This window comes from Actinia tenebrosa, unplaced genomic scaffold (genome assembly GCF_029948245.1).
Source record: "Actinia tenebrosa isolate PJP-AT-01 unplaced genomic scaffold, QUT_ActTen_1.0 PGA_scaffold3__52_contigs__length_22856419, whole genome shotgun sequence".
In the NCBI taxonomy this organism is placed as follows: Eukaryota; Metazoa; Cnidaria; class Anthozoa; order Actiniaria; family Actiniidae; genus Actinia; species Actinia tenebrosa.
Genome location: NW_028292580.1, coordinates 360,408 through 380,896, shown reverse-complemented (window position 1 = coordinate 380,896; position 20,489 = coordinate 360,408). Strand labels below are relative to the sequence as shown.

Below are 20,489 nucleotides of genomic sequence, written 5' to 3'. Positions count from 1 at the left end.
ACAAGCAAACGAACCCTTTACGGTCAGTTCAACTCTAAGATATCGCTCTAAATAAATAAATTAAAAAATAAATGGCTAATATTAAAAGTAATTTACCTTTAGGATGCAGTTTGAGCCCGTAAAGATCCATATTTGAGGAAGAAAAGAAGAATTTTTAGTCAGAAAATACTCACACAACAAATTTTCTCGTCCACTGCTCCTCTGATACCATGTGACTGCCTCGTTTACATGTCAACACAAACCAACACCACGGGGGAGGGGAGGGTATTGATTCATGATTGATAGTGACTTTGTAACATTTTTCGGAGTGAAAATAAAATATTTCCGACAAACAACTCCAAAATATCTTTTTCCAAACGCACTACAACGATTATAAGACAATTTTATTTTCATTAACATGGGAAAGTAAACCATGCAAACCAAATAAATTCTTGCTAAAGTTTTAGAGCTATGCTGGCCCTAACGAGTTTGACTGGCTGCGGTGATCAGATTATACATTCTAATAATATATTATAATTTTTTTAAATATACATTTCTACCACTATATTGATATCTTTGTTTTATCCATTTCTCATTTTCCTATCCATCTTTTTTACCATTTTTTATTATTTTTGTAATCTTTCTTAATTGTTGTCTGGTAGCGATTTCTGGTAGCGATTTCAGCTAAAATCCGCCAAATCGTCCTGAAATCGCTACCAGACAACAATAAAAACACAAGGAACACCACATGAAGGTTTGGATTTATTTTCTTTATTTTTCACAGAGTTATAAGCTAAAGAGTAATTTCCCATACATTGCCTTATAAATCGTCCTGTTATATGAGATTGGGCTTCCTGTGGGCCTATTGGAAAACAAATTACGGTAAAAAAAATACCGTAAATTACCGTAAATTAGCGTAAAATTGACGATGGTAGTTTGTAAAGTAACCTGAAGTTTCTTAAAATAGATTTATTCATTCTTGTTAGACTATGCGAAAACATTTTAAAATTATTTTTTGACTTCTCTAACACCATCACTGTCAAGCAAAAAGCTTCTAGTTTAGCGAAATAAGGTCATTCTTATAGTCGCAGCACAAACGAAAGAAAGCTTTACTCGTCGAAATGTAGTACCTGTTATGGGACGACCGCTCTCGGTACGAGCTACGGGATCTTTATTCTACTTCTCTTCTTCAGTTCTCCAGTTCTAACTTAAACTAGTTACATGAGCTCTATTTATAACAACTTCATGACATGTGTCAGCCTACAGTCAATATGATATTATCGCTGAGTCTTGATTGGCTAAAGGAAATATTTTAATTTAAAAATTCCTAAGTGTGATATCTTATTAAAGAATAATACGAGTGAAAATCTTAGAACTAAACATAGCTTAAACTAAAGTTAATTTATGAATATATGGTAAATATATAGAAAGGTCTACGAGGGATATCCATATCATAAGATTTAAAAGAATAGTGCTAAAATAACTAAGCAAAGGGGTAAAGAGTGTTTAGGGTGTAACCGGAGGTGTACATGCCGCTAATAGGAGGAGCTAAGAGGTTTACTTGTAAATTCAAAGCATACCATCATCTATACTTGTGCGTGATGGTAGCCTTACTGAAATCTTATATCGATGTTTTTAATAACTAATTGATCGTTCTTTATCTTGTTTTCATACGATAAGAAATAGTAATTAGAAAACTGATGTCTAGCTTAGTCTGTAAAAACATTAATTCTCTCTCATAACATACCAGCAAATGTGCTTCAAAACGAAATATTTTCCTTTTTTAGAGGAACGACATAATCCTTAAAAAAAATAAAAGAGTATTTTAAATTTAAAATGTGAAAATGCTTTAAGTTGAAAAGCCGAATTCCTGTGACGTAATTTCTATGTTTAATTTTGCATATCTATGTTTCTATACTCTGATAAACCATAGCTTTTCAGCCAATCAGAGAGTGCGTTCGTGAAAATCTATTATATACAGGGTTTGTTATAGCGCATCAGCAAGGCCTCATATGATAATTTGTCATTGTTTTCCCAATTTTGTTCTACTATTTATCCCTTTCCCATCCATGTTTTATCAATTATTCCTTTCCCATCTATGTTTTATCATTTATCCCTTTTTTCATCCATGTTTTATCATTTATTCCTTTCCCATCTATGTTTTGTACTTTATCCCTTTCCCATCTATGTTCTATCATGTATTCCTTGTTATGGTTTTGACGTCATATCTATGTTTCTATACTCTGATAAAACATAGCTTTTCAGCCAATCAGAGCGCGCGTTTGTGAACAACTATTATATAAAGGGTTTGTTAGCGCGCATCAGCAAGGCCTGATATGATAATTCGTGTCATTTATTGTTTTCCCATTTATGTTCTATTATTTATCCTTTTCCCATCTATGTTCTATCATTTATCCTTTTCCCATCTATGTTTTATCATTTATCCCTTTCCCATATATGTTTTATAATTTATCCAGTCACGTTTTTTGGTGTGAGAATCTGCCGCATAATAGGAACATTTTAATCTCCTTTCGATTTTCGTGTCCCGTGGCCCGGATTCGATTCCCGGTGTGGAAAATGTTTTTGAATAATGTTTCCACCGAGCATGAGGATTTGAGCGATACATGGGGAATATACCCTTTGCAGTTAACGGTCACGTGTCTGTACTGGTGAGAAAAAAAGTTTTTATTTTAAATTGGTGTTTCGTTTTAACTACTGTAAAGAACTGAATGAAAAGTATGTGTGTAACGAAATGCAGTTTTATTACGATCTCTCGAAACAGGTTGTAGAAAGTTTGTTTGCTCACCAATATATTTCACCCATGGGAAATAAGATGTTCATTCATTTGCTCTCAGTGAATTGATCAGCACGTGATTACTGAGCTGCAAAGGGCCTATTAGTGTGCCTTATTAAAAAAATAATGCATTTGTTTTTTTGAGGTTCTAAGTACTTTTAGTATGTGGTTCAAGGTCTTATCTTTTAACACCCGACCTCATGTCTTTTTTAGCTAAAGATACTTGTATCTATATATTTGAACATCTCTCGAGTGATATCGATTAAACATTGATACAATATCCAACCCTGAGAGCACTGTGATAATACCGTGACTAACGTGATTAAATTTGAAGAACAAGGGGGATTAGCTCAAATGGTAGAGCGTTCGCTTTGCTTGAGAGAGGTAAAAGGTAAAGCTTTTTTCTATTTAAGCGCATGATCACTTTGATGTGATCTAGGCTATAGCGCAGCGCAACCGTTACGTCGTAAAAACGAAGACAAAGGTGAAATTCAGACAAACAAACTTACAAGTTTATTTTCAGCAGATAATGTTCATAGCCGATCGCAGTTGATCTTACTTTAAATGGGTTATTATTGTAACTTTAAATGAAAACAACAAAATCGGTTATGCAATATTTGTCTGTTTGTTTGTTTGAATGTTAAAGCTATTTTTAGAATCAGAACGCTGCGCTATTGATGTACCTCTGCAGAGTACTTACTTCTCAGAGAAGGTTAGCGAGAACGAGAAATAAGGTACTTGTTAAAATCAAGTCGAGCGTGGATCATTCGAAACTCTACCTTGCTCAACAAGGAAATTGACGCCTCCCATGAGAACCTGCAGCATGCAAATGTGGTGGAATACCATCATCCCTTGACTGGTTTAACAAGCTTTTACTGGCACGGAAAAGCTTACATTTGTCAGTTATTTTCCCTCAGTAAAATTGATGTAGAATTCACGTCACGCTATGTTCATAAGACTGCTAACACATAAATGTGCTTGATGTTGTTATAGAGCCTGACTAGTCTACACTAAACTAGGGATGAACACTCATTTTGATCAAAGTGAAACAACTTCGGTCGCACACTGTTCTATGAAGCGCCCTTGAAGCAAAACTCACCCAGCTTATCCACGTTTTAAATAGTTTGCATCGCTATTGCAATATTTTTGTAAATGTTTTTCCTATTTCGAAAGGGTATTAGTAAGAAATTCCCCTTCTAATAACGATTCTTATGATGGAAACTTCAAAGTAGTGATTTTGTAGCTCAGTGGTTAAAGCACTGGTCTAGTAATTATTTTCTTTGATTTCTTGTCAGTACATATTTCGTAGCTTTGACTGGGGCTAAAATTAGTTCTATCCTCAGCGGTCTCACGTTGCCAATATATGATAATCGATTAGATTACTCACTTGGTTCGAATCTGCTGAGCCGCTCGGACGTTCCGTCCCCTCTCTCCCGGCCAGATCTGCCAAAGGATAAATAGCTCTTAACCTTCTATGGCCAAGGAGTGTCATATATCTGATTGTTAATGTCATACTGATCACGTGACTGTACTCTGATATATAATGATCTAGTTTGTAAACAGTGATTCAGAACTTGTACTAGCGAGAGCACGAATAAATCAATCTATAAATCTATAACATGGCGTCAGAAGTGGGATTCTGAGAACTCCAAAGAGCAATGGCGGGACTACAATGGGCAGCCCCAAAACCACCATCATTCGAAGGGAACGTTAGCGAAGCCTGGAGGCGCTTCGAGGAGCATTGGAAGCTATTCGAGAAGACAGAGTTGAGGACAAAGTCTGAGGAAGAGAAATGCTCGTACTTTCTTTTATGCATTGGGGAGCAGGGTCGAGAGATTTACAAAACGTTCAGTTTCGATAGGCCCGAGACAACCACTGATACAGATGGGGACACGGTCTGGACCAGAAAAACTACTGATTTGATTACTGCCTTCCAGATGTACTGCAACCCTCGCAAGAACGTGACTTACGAACCGCCAAAAATTCAATACCCGAAATCAAGAAGAAGGGGAAAAGATAGATCAGTACGTTACTGTCCTTCGAACACTTGCTTCGACTTGTGAGTTTTCCACTCTGGAAGAAGGACTAATCCGCGATAGGATTGTGTGCGGTGTTCGCATGCAAAGCTTAAAGGAACGCCTACTCCGCGAGACTGACCTAACGCTACAGAAAGCCATGGACATTTGCCGAGGCTTCGAAAGAGCAAATGAGATCTATCAGTGACGACAAGCCAACTAGTGTGGATGCCCTGAAACACAAGGGAACAAAACACCAATCTAAACAACAGGTAGCATGGGCAACAATATGGAGACTCAAAACGAAACAAGAATTGTGGAAACTGTGGCAGAGTGCACCCACCGAAAGCATGCTTTGCATACAACAAAAGCTGTAATTCCTGTCATAAATTAGGCCATTTCAAGGAATTCTGCCGATCGAAAACGGTACAAGACCTTGAATACTCGAGCAATGAATCAAGCCCCGATCACGGCGTGGATATGGTAATTGACTGCTGCGAAAGCAACGGCAAAAGCGAGGAATATGGCAAACTGAAAATAAACGAGAAGTCTATAATGACCAAGCTAGACTCTGGAGCTGAGATAAATATCCTTACTAAGGATGATTTTAATAATGCGGTCCCTAAGCATCAAAGAAAACAGAAGCTCAGAGCAAGTAACGCAAAGTTAACAGCATATGGCGGCCACAGAATACCTGTACTGGGCAAGTGCTATCTCCAGTGTCGTAACAAAAATAACAAACAAGTTCTAGAGTTTCAAGTTGTGGAACAACGAAAATCACTCCTTGGATGCGAAACCTGTAAGAATATGAACTTTATCACATTTCATAACGTCGACAAGGTAGCTGAGAAAGGACAACCTTCAACGCGCCCTTCGGGAGATATAGATTTTCTGTCGTCCCTTTTGGCGTTATCTTTGCTCAAGAAGTTTAAGCGATTAAAGAAAAATATATGCTATTTTGGTATCCCTGAATTTTTCTTTACCACGAGGGATTGGTACCAACTCTACCCAGCATGCATTTTTAACACATTGATTGTCGGCCATTTTGTTTTCATATCGTTTGCTTCTCTGTTTAGCTGGTAAGTACTCTCCATTACTTCAGCTTTTTACACATTTATTTTATTAGTACTCAATAATTCAATTTGTGGGAAATATAAAAGATCAAAATCCAAGCACTCTGAAATAGCTTATTCAATTCTATTCAGTTTATGAATCGTGTAGTTTGATGGAAAGACTTGACTGGACAAAGTGCGTTTTATGTCAAAAAGTTAAAGACGAATCACTGCAGTGTCCTGCAAATTCTAAACGAAATGATGTTGGTTCAGGATACAAAACACTTGCTTCGAATCTTCAAGAGTTTTATGAGCTGGATCCTAAACTTCTTCCATTAGACTATATAAAGTTAGACTATATATATAAAGTTTTGCATGAAGGGGATGGAATAGAAAAATGCTTGGTGAGCAACAGTGCTTCTTGGCATAAGAGTTGTGCTCTGAAGTATAACAGCACTGAGCTTAATAGAACTAGGAAACGATATTGTTCGGAGGCTGTCGAAAATGCGGGACGAAAATCAAAACGCACAAGAACAAGTCTAGAATATTCCTAGTACACGTTTCTTTTGTGATGAGCCGGAAAACAAGGAGCCTCTACATAATGTGAGCACATTTGGCTTAGACAGTCGAGTACGACAATTTGCTTTGGAATTACAAGATGAAAACCTATTGGCCAAACTAAGCTCCGGAGATATGGTAGCACAGGAAGCAAAATACCACAGATCTTGCTTAACAACGATTTACAACAAAGCACGGTCACAAATATCTAACAGAGACCACAAGAAGAACAATTTCGAAAGTGTGGGTCATGGTATCGTCCTGGCCGAGTTAGTCTCATATATGGAGGAAAGACGATCCGAAACAAAGGGTGTTCTGGTTTTCAGGTTAAAAGAGCTTACCAACATGTATACCTCTCGGTTAGAGCAACTTCGTTATGCAGAAGAATGCATTAATTCATCTAGATTAAAGAACAGACTTCTCTCCAGTATTCCTAATCTACAAGCCCACCAACAAGGTCGCGACATATTGTTTTCCTATGAAGGTGATATAGGGATGGCTCTTCAAGAGGTATTTGAAGAAGACAGCGACACAGAGGCTAAATACCTTGCAAAGGCTGCTGGAATTGTCAGAAAAGAGATGCTCTCATCAAAGTCAACTTTCCAGGGAACATTTGAAGAAAACTGTCAAGAAGATTCTGTTCCATCATCACTCAAATCATTGGTTAAAATGATTCTCTACGGACCCAACATCCAGGATGAATTGGAAAATAACACTTCTCGAGCAGCTTTGACCATTGCCCAGTTGCTTCATTTAACTGCTCTTCCCGACGGCGAGAACGAAGCACTGGTTATGGTCGTCATAATAGAGATCGTGAGACACCTGTCCCTTTATACGTCGGGCTATCTACTCATGCATGAACTCGTAAACGCGAGCTAATAGATGCTCTTTATAAACTGGGCATTTCCATATCTTATGACAGAGTACTTTCAATATCAACCGACATTGGAAATGCTGTATGCCGCAGGTTTGAAGAGGAAGGAGTTTTATGTCCAGTTAAACTTAGAAAAGCACTCTTTACCACAGCTGCCATAGATAATATTGATCACAATCCCAGCTCAAACACGGCGCGAGGCTCATTTCATGGTACTGGGATTTCACTTTTTCAGAATACATCCCAAGGGGATATTGGTATTAAACGAAACACAGTTATCTTGGAACCGATCGAAGGAGCATCTTCAAAAACAGTTTGCCCTCTACCAGATTGGTACACGGAGGTTCCTCCTTTTGCCCTTAGAGACAACAACGCACCGGTTCCATTAATTGATCAGCATCAAGTAGCAAATAAAGAAGTGTTGGTACGAGCTCTGGAAAAGGAATACGAGTGGCTTGAAGAAGTAAAAGTCTCCACGGAATCAGACTCATATCAGGGAGAACACCCTATTACTTGGAGCGGGTATCACGCAAACATACATACTGAATCTTCTTCGACGTCGGCCATCACATCCCTTCTTCCACTGTTTCCAGATGAAGCAAAGTCAGTAGCCATGATGCGCCACGCCATGGATGTCATTAAGACTGCCATCCAGTACTTAAATCCTGGCCAAATACCAGTCATCGCTGTTGACCAGCCCCTGTACAGTATTGCAAAGCAAATACAATGGAACTGGCCAGATACACATGGAGAGCAGCACTTCGTTTTCATGCTGGGAGGGCTTTAAATTGAAATGGCTGTTCTAAGCGTTCTTGGAGATTGGCTAGAAGATAGTGGGTGGGTGTATGCTATTGTAGAGGCAAATATTGCAACAGCAGGTGTAGCAAATTCTTTCCTGAAGGCCTCAAATATGAAACGCACAAGACATGCACATCATGTAACTGCAAGTGCCTTGTACAGGTTGCTGAAAAACGCCTACAGCCTGGCCAAGGAAAAAGGGGAAATTGAAGACAAACTCTCCATCGAGGATTGGTGTAAGCAAAGATCAGCCACTTCTCCACAGTTCCAGCTCTGGTACATAACGCTACAACTAGAATTAATGTACTCACTGTTTGTGCGATCCCTGCGTGAGTGTAGCTTTTCCCTCTATTTGGAAAGTCTTCGCAAACTAGTGCCATGGTTCTTTGCTTTAAATCATGTTAACTATGCAAGATGGCTTCCAGTACATTTGCGAGACATGACAACTCTCCAAGATAAACATCCACAGATTTACCAGAAGTTTGTGAATGGAGGATTTACAGTAAAGAAGACCCCCAAAGCTTTCTCTGCAATAGCTATTGACCAGGCACATGAGCAGAACAATTCCTTGGTCAAGGGAGAGGGTGGTGCTGTTGGATTGACTGAAAGTCCCTCGGCATTACGACGCTGGATGATTTCTGGCCCAGAGATTGCTAGAATGGTCAAAGAGTTTGAAGACTGCTTTACTGAAGGAGGAACAGAGAGAACAGGGCATCATGAAGAGGCAAAGAGCTATCAAATTTTTTTTGCAAAGGAAGTAAAATCACTGACATCTGTGATTGAAAACATGGGAAACGCCTTTACAGAGGAAACAGCTGATCTTCTTGTGCTTGATACCCGAGACATTGCTGAGGCTGACGTAATTAAGACTGTGCAAGAGATTGAAGTCCTTGGCCAGCAGCAGTTTGAAACATTCCAGTCTGAACAATTAAGAGAAATCAAAAAGAGCCTACAAGATCCTATCAAGAAGAATAAGTTGTCTTTGTTTAGAAGTCCTAATAGAAAAGAGCCATCGAAACAGAAACAACAGATTTCTTCATTGAAGAGCGATTGCGCGTTATTTTCAAGGCTCTACATATCTTGCCAGACCAGAAATGGGGACCTTGATAACTTTTTCATGCATGAAAACCAGGGCTGCCCACCTTCACTGTCACAAAATGGAAAGTTGCGGCTTCCTTTAAAGAAATCCGATCTGCTTGATGGCCTGAAAATCCTGTCACCACCTTCAACAAGTGTCCCTGCCCCTCTTGATGCAATGGTTCTTGATGGTGCGGTTATCATTAATATGCTGAAGCCAACGAGCACCGTGGAGAGTTTTAACGACTACGCCAATCACGTTTTTATACCATACATTAAGGGACAGTTTCGGCATGTTCTCAGGTTAGATGTGGTATTCGATGAATATATTCCAGACAGTCTAAAGGCAACAACCAGAAGCAAAAGAGGAAATGGTGTCCAAAGGAGGGTACAGTCACTAACGTTGGTACCGAAAAACTGGAGAGATTTTCTGAGGGTAGATGCCAATAAGAAGGAACTCTTTCGTTCTTGGCTGAGCAAATCCCACTTGCAGACTTCGGTCCTGGCAGACAAGTCATCATTACCAAAGGTGATCAAGTGGTTTGTAGCCCTCCATCCTGTGACACATTGGGTTTGGCTCCATGTAATGACGAGGAAGCCGACACTAGGATGATAGTTCATGTTGCAGATGCTATTCAAGCAGGATATGGAAAGATTGCCATACGCACAGTAGACACTGATGTCATCGTGATATGTATCGCCGCAATCAACAGCCTTCCAAGTACAGAAATATGGGTTTTATTTGGCACAGGCACAAATTTTAGAACATATGCGATTCATGATATTGCAAACTCCCTTGGTCCTGACAAGTCAAGATCTTTACCTGTATTTCATGCCCTAACAGGATGCGACACAGTTTCGTGTTTCTCAGGGATAGGCAAGAAAACGGCATGGGCAACCTGGATGTTGGATGATGAAGTAACTGCCGCTTTACTTGAATGCTCAAGGAGTGCAGATGGTATAAGTGATGAGTGTTTGAAGAAGATAGAGCGGTTCGTTGTTCTACTGTATGACCGTACCAGTAGAAAGTCACTCGTAAATGAGGCACGCAAACAGCTCTTTGCCCAAAAAGGAAGAACTCTGGATGCCATCCCTCCAACACAAGCAGCTCTTATACAACATATTAAGAGGCAGTCTCTGTAAAAGCGGTCCGGTGCAATTCGGGTAGGGAAGCAGATTCCCTTTAAACTTTGCCAACAAAACTGTCTTACTTCAAAAGTAATTGGAATGCATTTAATTTTTAGAAATATTTTAAAATGAATTTTTTACACGATTTTCTTTCCAGAGCCGAAGGTCGCTCGATTTTGCATTAAATTAATCGGGAAAAATAGCCGATATTCGAGGGGTTGCAGCATCAAAGACAAAAAGTATTTTCACAAACAATTATTTTTCCAGTGTAAAGCAGGTCTTAGATAACAAATTGAAAGTACTTTGAAATAATTTGCTTTTTTTGAAAAAAAGATAAAAATCATGACGCGAGGGCTACTTTTAGAATACGTGACTGAGGGCAAATAGAAGTGATTTTCGTGGGTCGATTTTTTAAAAGTCTGGCGTATTTAATGCAATCTATCGATTGGATCCTACTAAAGAAAGACTCAACAGCAAGGAAATGTAAAAATATCTTGCGGTTTTTATTTCTCTGCGACACAGTGAGCCAGTAAATTCAGTAAAACTTTGGGATTGCGTGACATAATAGCGAAGTCGCTGACTAGTTCCAAACCAAAAAAATCATTTCAATAAGGACTTCATGTACCATCATTATTGAGCGCTTTTTCTCTGCAATAACCTGAGTAAATAAGCAAGTGCATGGAATGTGTTCAGCATTCAATAATTATATTGTTGGTCATACAATATAAATAGATATGTTTCGGAAAATACCCGAAAAATTAGGAAAAGCAAACTTACTAGAATTTTTATTATGTATAGCCCTCTTTACTCCGTAACACAGGTATATACTTTGGTACGCCGACTAAAAATCTGGGACCTAGAATTTATCTGTCTAATGTCGAAAGTCCAGACTGAACTAATTAGTGTGCCTAGATAAGAAAAAAACTTTAGGAAAGCTAGTGATATTCAAACACATTGTTTTTGCCCATAACTCCTGTAGCTGTAACTGACTTAAAACAGTTAAAATGATTAAATTTGAACTCTCTTTTTCTATGTTTTCTGAACATTATCTTTTAAGAGGGCATGTTAGTAAAAATCTAACAAGAAGCGGCCACGGTTGAAAAATCGATTTTGCTCAAATTTTGTCCAGATGTACTTTATTATATCACAAAATGCACTGCATAGTTTTTTAAGGAAAATATATTTTTATTTTTGAGAAAATGCCGTTTTAAAAAGTCCTCCCGAAATCGCCATTTTAGTGGCCAAAATTTGCGTTGAGTTTACCGAGCGAGTTCAGTACAAAAATCGATTCTGATCAACTTAAAACCCCTAAGACCGTGTTCTATGCTATCTAAATATCCGGTTACGTGACTTACAGGAAATTTGAGTTACTTTTTGTGACATAAATAATCTTAGTTTTAAGACTCGTGATTCTAGGTGATTGACGATATCCCCCAAACAAAATCGATTTTCACCATGCGATAAAGCTCCAAACCCAACAAGTTTCCGAGGGTTAGTTCTTTAAGAAACAGGCTTTCAATTGATGTAAACATTTCTTTGGGCAAACAAATATTTGTTACGCGACGGGTCATTCAAATCTTCAATTTTTGACCTTTCGAAGTCATACGCCATAACTTCCCATCACTCACAAAATCAAAAAATCTCGCCTGGCTAATCTCTTATTCTTACTATTTTACCCTTACAGGCCAAAAAATACACTTGTTATAGCATTTCTTACCTTTTTAAGGCGAAAATCTGGTCTATTAACCTCGGTATTCGTTATAATGGTATCACAAGTCTTGACCATTATCTGTCAGTTGATAACTTCCGTTTACTATCCAATATGTCAACCGTCCAGCGTTTACTAAACGGCGTTTAAAACCCTTGTCGAACAGTCAAGATTGTTTTCCTTTTTATCTGAAGTTCTACGATATCATAATATATCAATATGATTTCAAAATTTATGGTACAGCTGAATTTCCGTATCGAATTTAGAGTACGTAAACAAATGGCCTGGGATTATATGCTAATCAGGTAGACTACGACTTTCTAGGGTAGGGACGGTATGTCCCATTTGCCTTTCTCTGACATCCCAGCACTTACTAAAAGTTATTTAAAGCCTCTGATTAACTGTTAGATCAGTCGATGTTGTTAATATGCTTTTCGAAGAACGAGTTGGGTGTTCGGCTTATATCGTCAAAGTCATAGTTCATGATCTGCAAAATAATATAATTTGAATTAGTTACAGGAACTGTGTACACAGGAAGCCCAATTGGCGGCGGGGAAGGAATTGGGGAGGGGAGGGGGGGAGGTTAAGCTATGAAATGATGATGATGATGATTATTATTATTATTATCATAAACAAACAATAAGACAGGTTGAATAAATAATTACCTTTTACAGCTGCAATTGCCAATTAACTCCATAAGCAAATCAACATATTGCTGTTTTCTTGTTCCCTTGATTGAAGAGGTATCCTGCTCATAAAAAGTGCATATTTCTTGCAGCATTGCTATGGAGAACTTTGAAAGCTTCGAGCTTGTAGCTAGTTCGCATAGATTGTGAGCTTCAAACATGATGGGATGACCGAGTCCGATTTCCTTAATTATGTTGTGTGCAAGCTCTTCAAACTCTTCCTCGTCGAGCCTTGCCTCCTCATCTTCCTCCATCTCGTCTTCTAAGTCCACGTCATCCACTTTAACCTCCCTTCTTTTCTTAGCAAGACGTGAGAAAAAACTTTTTATCTGCTTTGGTGTGAGGTACTCATTTGAATTAAACATAAAAGAACCATCAAGGTTTCTTGCCTTTCTCATAGAATTAGATACGGTATTAGCATCCACTTTGTGCCCTGTCTGCTCTCCAAGATCGAACATCTTGGTAAGATAGTCCTTTTGAGCTTTGTTCAAGCGTTTCCTTTGGACAGTGGATGACTTCAATGCCCAGCCTTTTGATAGAGCATCGCCATATGCCAATGTGCGGGAAGTACTTGGTTCTTCAAGTGGCTGGTTCTCCAATGACGCATTTCCTTGGTCAAGTTTTACGGCGTATGACAGCATCGCCTTGTCTAGAAGTGTTTCGCGTTCCAGTACATATTTATGCTTACCGACGTCAAGATGGCGTTGAAGAGATGAAAAAAGCTGGAACGATTTAATGCAGCCGTCGTCGGGACATGGAAACAGCTTTGTCGTTTGCTCTTCATCTTCTGAGCTGGAGCTTTCAGCATCCGTATGCGTAGGCTGGGTCTCGATACTTTTAGATTTCGCTGCTGGTCTCTTTCTTGCAGTTACCTCTGTAAAAGTGGCTTTAGGGGGAGTAGCTTCTTTAATGACGTTTAGTTTTGGCAAAAGAATACTTTTTGGCAGGCTAAATGCACTCCATTTCGAGGTCTTACCCTCGCCAATGCCATACTCTCTCCATACTTTCATGCCATTCTTATTGTAGGAGATGTTGTTGATGAAGCTAACTCCATCCCATTTCAAAGGCACTAAATTTGGGACTGAAGGCGGGTCGCATAGCATAGCTCTTACTCCATTGACACCACGCAATGATTCGATGGCTATTTTCATCTGTTCTGCAGTTTCGACATCTTTTCCAGAGTTTAAGTATGCCTTGATGTGGTTCTTTATGGTGGCAGCTTTTCGGTCACATGACCCTTTACCGCCCTGAGGGTCTGAAAAATCGACCCTTGATTTAACTTTGTGTTTTTTGACTATTTCTTTCATGGACAGTAAGTTGAATGCGCTGTGGTAACAGCCGGCATTGTCCTGTCTTAGAAATACTTCCTCGAGCTCAGGCCTTTCAGTTTTCAGTTGCCCCACAACATCATCAATGATAGCCATTACTGAATAGCTGTCCTGGGTACAGCTTTTGAAAACATGTACGAATGTCAACATTTCCAACTGACCTTCTCTTTTTGTTGTAGCTACTGCAATGTGCCAAGAAATACCTTTCTTTCCATACCAATCAGATTGGCTTTCACGGTATTTCCTTGGGAGAAACTTCATAGCCCAGTCTAATACTACAAGTACTGAGGTTGGACCCAGACTCTGCAGAACGTTCAACCGGGCTTCATCTTGATTGATAGCACGCAGCAGGTGGGCTTTCCAGGCTTGGATATTTTTCTTTGATTGGGTGATGACATACATCATCTCTTTCTTCTCTTCATTGTCAATGGCCAGATCCTCCAAAGCCGAATGAACTTCATCAAACACAGATGGAATCAGCTCACACCGGTCACATTTTAGGTCGTGCTGATGGTCACATTTAGTGGTGAAATCCAAATCACTTTCATGACTGAGAGCGTGCGCTCTACAGTGGTCGGGGACTCGTGAGCTTTTTGACACATGAACCTGCAAATATCAAAGATTTGATGTTGTCGTTTTAACGTCAACCAAAATCCTGGACCCGCCTATGATTTACATACCTTGTAATCACTTTTCAAATAGCGCTTTGCAATTTTCAATTTATTGATTTGATTCTTTGCCCAGGAATGACCTTTTCCGTACTCATCTCCAAGCTTTTGGACTACTTCCTCCATTTCATCAAAGGCTTGAGCACCATCGGCAGAAAAATAGTCAAGCCCTTGTAGTGACTTCCTTACGGAAGCACTACATACACCCAACACTCTACATAAACTGCTACGGCTCATTGGTTCAAAACAGGTTTCTTGACAATAGGTAGTGTATTGCTGCACCACCTGTTCAGGTATTAATGTCCTTACAACATTTGGGACTGTGATCTTTGTATTGCTAGATAACTTCAATGTCTTTTCTCCAAACGGCAAATCTTGGATCACTTGACCACTTGTGATAAAAGTCAAAAAGTGGTCAAGTTTCTCAGTTGACACATAAATACGCGGGCTCTTTGTAATGGTAACGGGAGTACCTCTTCCATGAAGCAATGCGTGGTGGCGGGCCACATTAAACCTGTATCTGGAGAGACCGGGAATCCAGTTTTTCAACGCTGAATAGGGCATCTTATCTGCCATTATCGACAAGATCTGCCTTCTTGTGCTCCAATGACTTGCGTTATTGAAACATTCAACAAGAGCATCCATCAGTGATTTATCAACGTTCTCATCCTTTTGCCCAGATGACTGTAATACACTGAACAACATTTCTGAGCTTTCAGGCGCAATTTCTTCTAAAGCTGCAAAGACAACCTGCTTTGCTTTACGCGAATAGCGTCGCTTAGTTCTTTGCGAAGCTTCATCCCATGGTGTAGTCAGCATGAAAGGCAAGAAACCTTGATGGTTCTTTTATGTTTAATTCAAATGAGTACCTCACACCAAAGCAGATAAAAAGTTTTTTCTCACGTCTTGCTAAGAAAAGAAGGGAGGTTAAAGTGGATGACGTGGACTTAGAAGACGAGATGGAGGAAGATGAGGAGGCAAGGCTCGACGAGGAAGAGTTTGAAGAGCTTGCACACAACATAATTAAGGAAATCGGACTCGGTCATCCCATCATGTTTGAAGCTCACAATCTATGCGAACTAGCTACAAGCTCGAAGCTTTCAAAGTTCTCCATAGCAATGCTGCAAGAAATATGCACTTTTTATGAGCAGGATACCTCTTCAATCAAGGGAACAAGAAAACAGCAATATGTTGATTTGCTTATGGAGTTAATTGGCAATTGCAGCTGTAAAAGGTAATTATTTATTCAACCTGTCTTATTGTTTGTTTATGATAATAATAATAATAATCATCATCATCATCATTTCATAGCTTAACCTCCCCCCCTCCCCTCCCCAATTCCTTCCCCGCCGCCAATTGGGCTTCCTGTGTACACAGTTCCTGTAACTAATTCAAATTATATTATTTTGCAGATCATGAACTATGACTTTGACGATATAAGCCGAACACCCAACTCGTTCTTCGAAAAGCATATTAACAACATCGACTGATCTAACAGTTAATCAGAGGCTTTAAATAACTTTTAGTAAGCGCTGGGATGTCAGAGAAAGGCAAATGGGACATACCGTCCCTACCCTAGAAAGTCGTAGTCTACCTGATTAGCATATAATCCCAGGCCATTTGTTTACGTACTCTAAATTCGATACGGAAATTCAGCTGTACCATAAATTTTGAAATCATATTGATATATTATGATATCGTAGAACTTCAGATAAAAAGGAAAACAATCTTGACTGTTCGACAAGGGTTTTAAACGCCGTTTAGTAAACGCTGGACGGTTGACATATTGGATAGTAAACGGAAGTTATCAACTGACAGATAATGGTCAAGACTTGTGATACCATTATAACGAATACCGAGGTTAATAGACCAGATTTTCGCCTTAAAAAGGTAAGAAATGCTATAACAAGTGTATTTTTTGGCCTGTAAGGGTAAAATAGTAAGAATAAGAGATTAGCCAGGCGAGATTTTTTGATTTTGTGAGTGATGGGAAGTTATGGCGTATGACTTCGAAAGGTCAAAAATTGAAGATTTGAATGACCCGTCGCGTAACAAATATTTGTTTGCCCAAAGAAATGTTTACATCAATTGAAAGCTTGTTTCTTAAAGAACTAACCCTCGGAAACTTGTTGGGTTTGGAGCTTTATCGCATGGTGAAAATCGATTTTGTTTGGGGGATATCGTCAATCACCTAGAATCACGAGTCTTAAAACTAAGATTATTTATGTCACAAAAAGTAACTCAAATTTCCTGTAAGTCACGTAACCGGATATTTAGATAGCATAGAACACGGTCTTAGGGGTTTTAAGTTGATCAGAATCGATTTTTGTACTGAACTCGCTCGGTAAACTCAACGCAAATTTTGGCCACTAAAATGGCGATTTCGGGAGGACTTTTTAAAACGGCATTTTCTCAAAAATAAAAATATATTTTCCTTAAAAAACTATGCAGTGCATTTTGTGATATAATAAAGTACATCTGGACAAAATTTGAGCAAAATCGATTTTTCAACCGCGGCCGCGAAATATCGAATTTGTTTGATTTTTGCTGACATGCACTCTTAAGTGAAATATGCTATACCAGATGAAAATCACTAGAAAAATAGTGGTTCGAGACACTGAAATGGTTTTCTTTTATCATTCTTTTACCGCCAAATAACTGTCTAGTACATTTCACACTTGGTAATTTTTTCGCCAGCATGAAAGACGTAAAGAACCTCAGCCGAACAAACTTTTAAGGTCAAAAGGAAAAATGTCGTGTTTCTTATCTTATTTGGAAAACTGTGGTGATTCACGTGGTTTGACAGAACTTGTAAGACTTTCTGGGTGCACAGACCCCATTGAAAATCATTTGTTCTCTATTCACTTATCACACGAGAAGCTAATAGAATACGAACTTATCCTTGCACGAGTAGGTTTTTTCGATTTGAAAGGGACATCAAAAGTACAGGAATTGTTGATTTGCCCAAAACTCCGGCATAGCCTTGAAAAATATTGGCAAGCGAGGAAGACTTGTCAATATCCAAAACACAAGGGAAGCAAAGCTGCAGTACAAGGCAGAGATGTGTGCAACTTGGCAATGTCTAAAGTTATACATCAGGCTTATGGTGTTATTGTTAATAATAATAATAATAATAATAAAGTTTATTTATATAGCGCTCATATCCATGAGCATGTCCAAGGCGCTTTACAACAGGAATATATGCATAAATTATATATATGTATTTACAATATTTACAATGCTACGTATTTAAAATATTAATAAGTAAATCTAATTATAAAAGGAAAAACTTATCTTAAAAGCCTAAAGGCAATATGCATAAAAGCAGGAAATGAATCAAACAAAAGAGATCTAAATATATTTCCTATTATTAAGGAATAAAGTAAATAAATAAGTTTTAAGCTTACTTTTAAAGGAAGCAACAGTAGTACAAGAGCGAATCTCAAAAGGGAGCCTATTCCATAATCTGGGAGCAGCAAAGGAAAATGACCTGAAACCATACGTAGTACACCTAGCTTTAGGTTCAACCAGAAGTTTGTTGGAGATAGATCGGAGAGCATAAGAAGAAGAACGATAGCACAGAAGATCAGACAGATATGTTGGGGCAAGGCCATGTAAGGCCTTGTAGGTCAGCAACAGCATCTTAAACAACAGCATTGTTCCAGTAGGTTCAGGTATGACGCAATATATTTGATGTATATATATACTGAAACTGCTTTCATTAATTACAATAACTTGATGTTACTACGAATATTTGTTTTTCAACTAATACTCACTGTTCACTCGCAACTTTTTTCTATCGTTATGTTGATCAGATGGCAATTTTGATGACGATGTAATAACGCGAAATCTATTATTGCTATCAATAGTTATTTGCAGCACTTGTCGCAAATACCACAAGGCAACATTTGACAAGTTAACTTGGACTGCCGAAGAAGCACTGCCTAAACCTGAAACTGATAGTGAACCTTCAGCTGAGAGGTAAGGTGTGTTAGCTTTAACTGATTTATGAGTACGCGCAGGTTTTGAAAAACGATTTTTCTTGGAAGGCCTCAGAAGGGGATTCTTCTTAATGTGAGATGTGGGCACCTCTCATCCTATGCTCCGCACATTCAGTTTTCTTGATAATAGTGAAAAAAAAATTTTCTATATTGCTTCAAAAAGAGACGCGCGAAATACGGCCGGTTTTGGTATACGTCAATCACAGTATTTCCAAAACATTGTGGGAAAACACATGCAATGGCACGTGCCTAGGAATTGTCATGGAAACGCTTTGATTGACGTCCAAAAATACCTTATTCGTTGCAACTACGATTGTGTGCATGCTATTTTTTTCGTCGAGCATGCGCAGTAAGAAATAAAGGCTCTGTGTACGAACCAATCTCGTACCCAGAGCCTGCGTTTCTTCTGGCCTGCGGCGAAGAACGAGGGCTCTGGCATAATCCATTTTTGAGACCAGGATTTATTGGACTTCCGGTATAAGAGCGCATACGTTAAAAGACTTGCCAAAAATAAAAAAATATGTTCACGATTTCAATTTCTTATTTTGATCGGAAGTAAAGAAGAACTCTGTTTGAAAGCAGGTGAATAATGAATAAATAAATGAAAAACCTACGGCCTCGTGCTATCATCAGCTTATCGGTGTTTGGAACCATGATAAAACATTCGCATTTGCTTTTGATTTTATACATAACAACCCTGTCCTGATCAATATATACAATACTGAGACGGCTATCTTTTTAATAATTCTAAGGTCGTCCAAAGTAACGGCGGCAGCTTCCTTGGAGGCATTGTGTGCTGACTCCCCATTTCTTACGCCACAAGTTAAGAAAGCGCAAAGCTGCACAGATGACCCATGGATACCAGGGCCACAATTACAACTGAACTGTGAAGATAACAGTGAACACGCATTAGAGGTATTCAACAGCTCAATGGCACAACTTGCCGATGCTATCAATAAACCGAGAATGCAGCTCTTGAGCTCTCAAGTTGTCTCTTGGGATAGATGTACCAATTCAGAAAAAGAAATGTATTTACAAACAGCCGAAGATGCCTGCAGATTGATATGCCTTGCTATAGCACCGAATGATAGTAATCACCTTCTTAAAGCTTTTCAGGAAAATCGATGCTGCAATGATAACGACGTGCGCTTGCAGGCTCTCGTAGCAGCTTATAAGAACGCGCCATCTAAACCACTCAAGACGCAAATACTCAGTATTTACGTCAGCAGATATTCTGCAAGGGAACTGAAGGCCATTCATGAGCCATTTGAACGGCTAAGTGACAGACAGATAAAAAAGGCCAGACAGCATTCGGCAGCTCAAGGACCTTGAACCCCCGCGTTAAAAAAATTACAACACAGGGTTCGAATAGACAAGGCAAAGCTAGATCATTTTCTTGAGTTTACGTTTCGGCCTTATTTTTACCAAGATGTTTCATATGGCAACCGCACAATCAATCTCGAAAACGGAGAAGAATTGCCAATGCCAAACAGCGTTCGTACTGTAGCTCGAAGCACTATTATCCATCAGTATTTAGAATTTTGTAAAGAAACGGAGTTTGAACCAATGAGTCGACCGACGATGTGGAGAGTATTAGAAGTCCAGAAAGCTACACAGAGGAAATCCCTGCAAGGCCTAGATAATACCGCAGCAGATGGTGCAGACGGATTCGAAGAGCTACTGAAGATTATAGATGACTTGGAAGAGGCTGGTGCATGTGACGTCTGGTGTTCACAAACCAAAAAGAAGCTTAATGCAGGAAAATTATATCTGAAGACAACTTATCGTAACCACTGCCAAGAGGAAAATTGTCAGTGCCCCGA

General features: G+C 39.0%; 1 protein-coding gene across 1 annotated transcript; it reads right to left on the bottom strand.

The window, feature by feature from the left end:
• Positions 1-12,388: 12,388 nt before the first annotated feature.
• Positions 12,389-15,484, bottom strand: LOC116300455 (uncharacterized). Its single transcript, XM_089035276.1, has 3 exons — positions 14,678-15,484; positions 12,649-14,603; positions 12,389-12,470 (listed from the first exon to the last, which is right to left on the bottom strand). The coding sequence occupies exons 1-3, from the start codon at positions 15,482-15,484 to the stop codon at positions 12,464-12,466; spliced, it is 2,769 nt and encodes a 922-aa protein (XP_088891402.1). The 3' UTR covers positions 12,389-12,463.
• Positions 15,485-20,489: the final 5,005 nt, after the last annotated feature.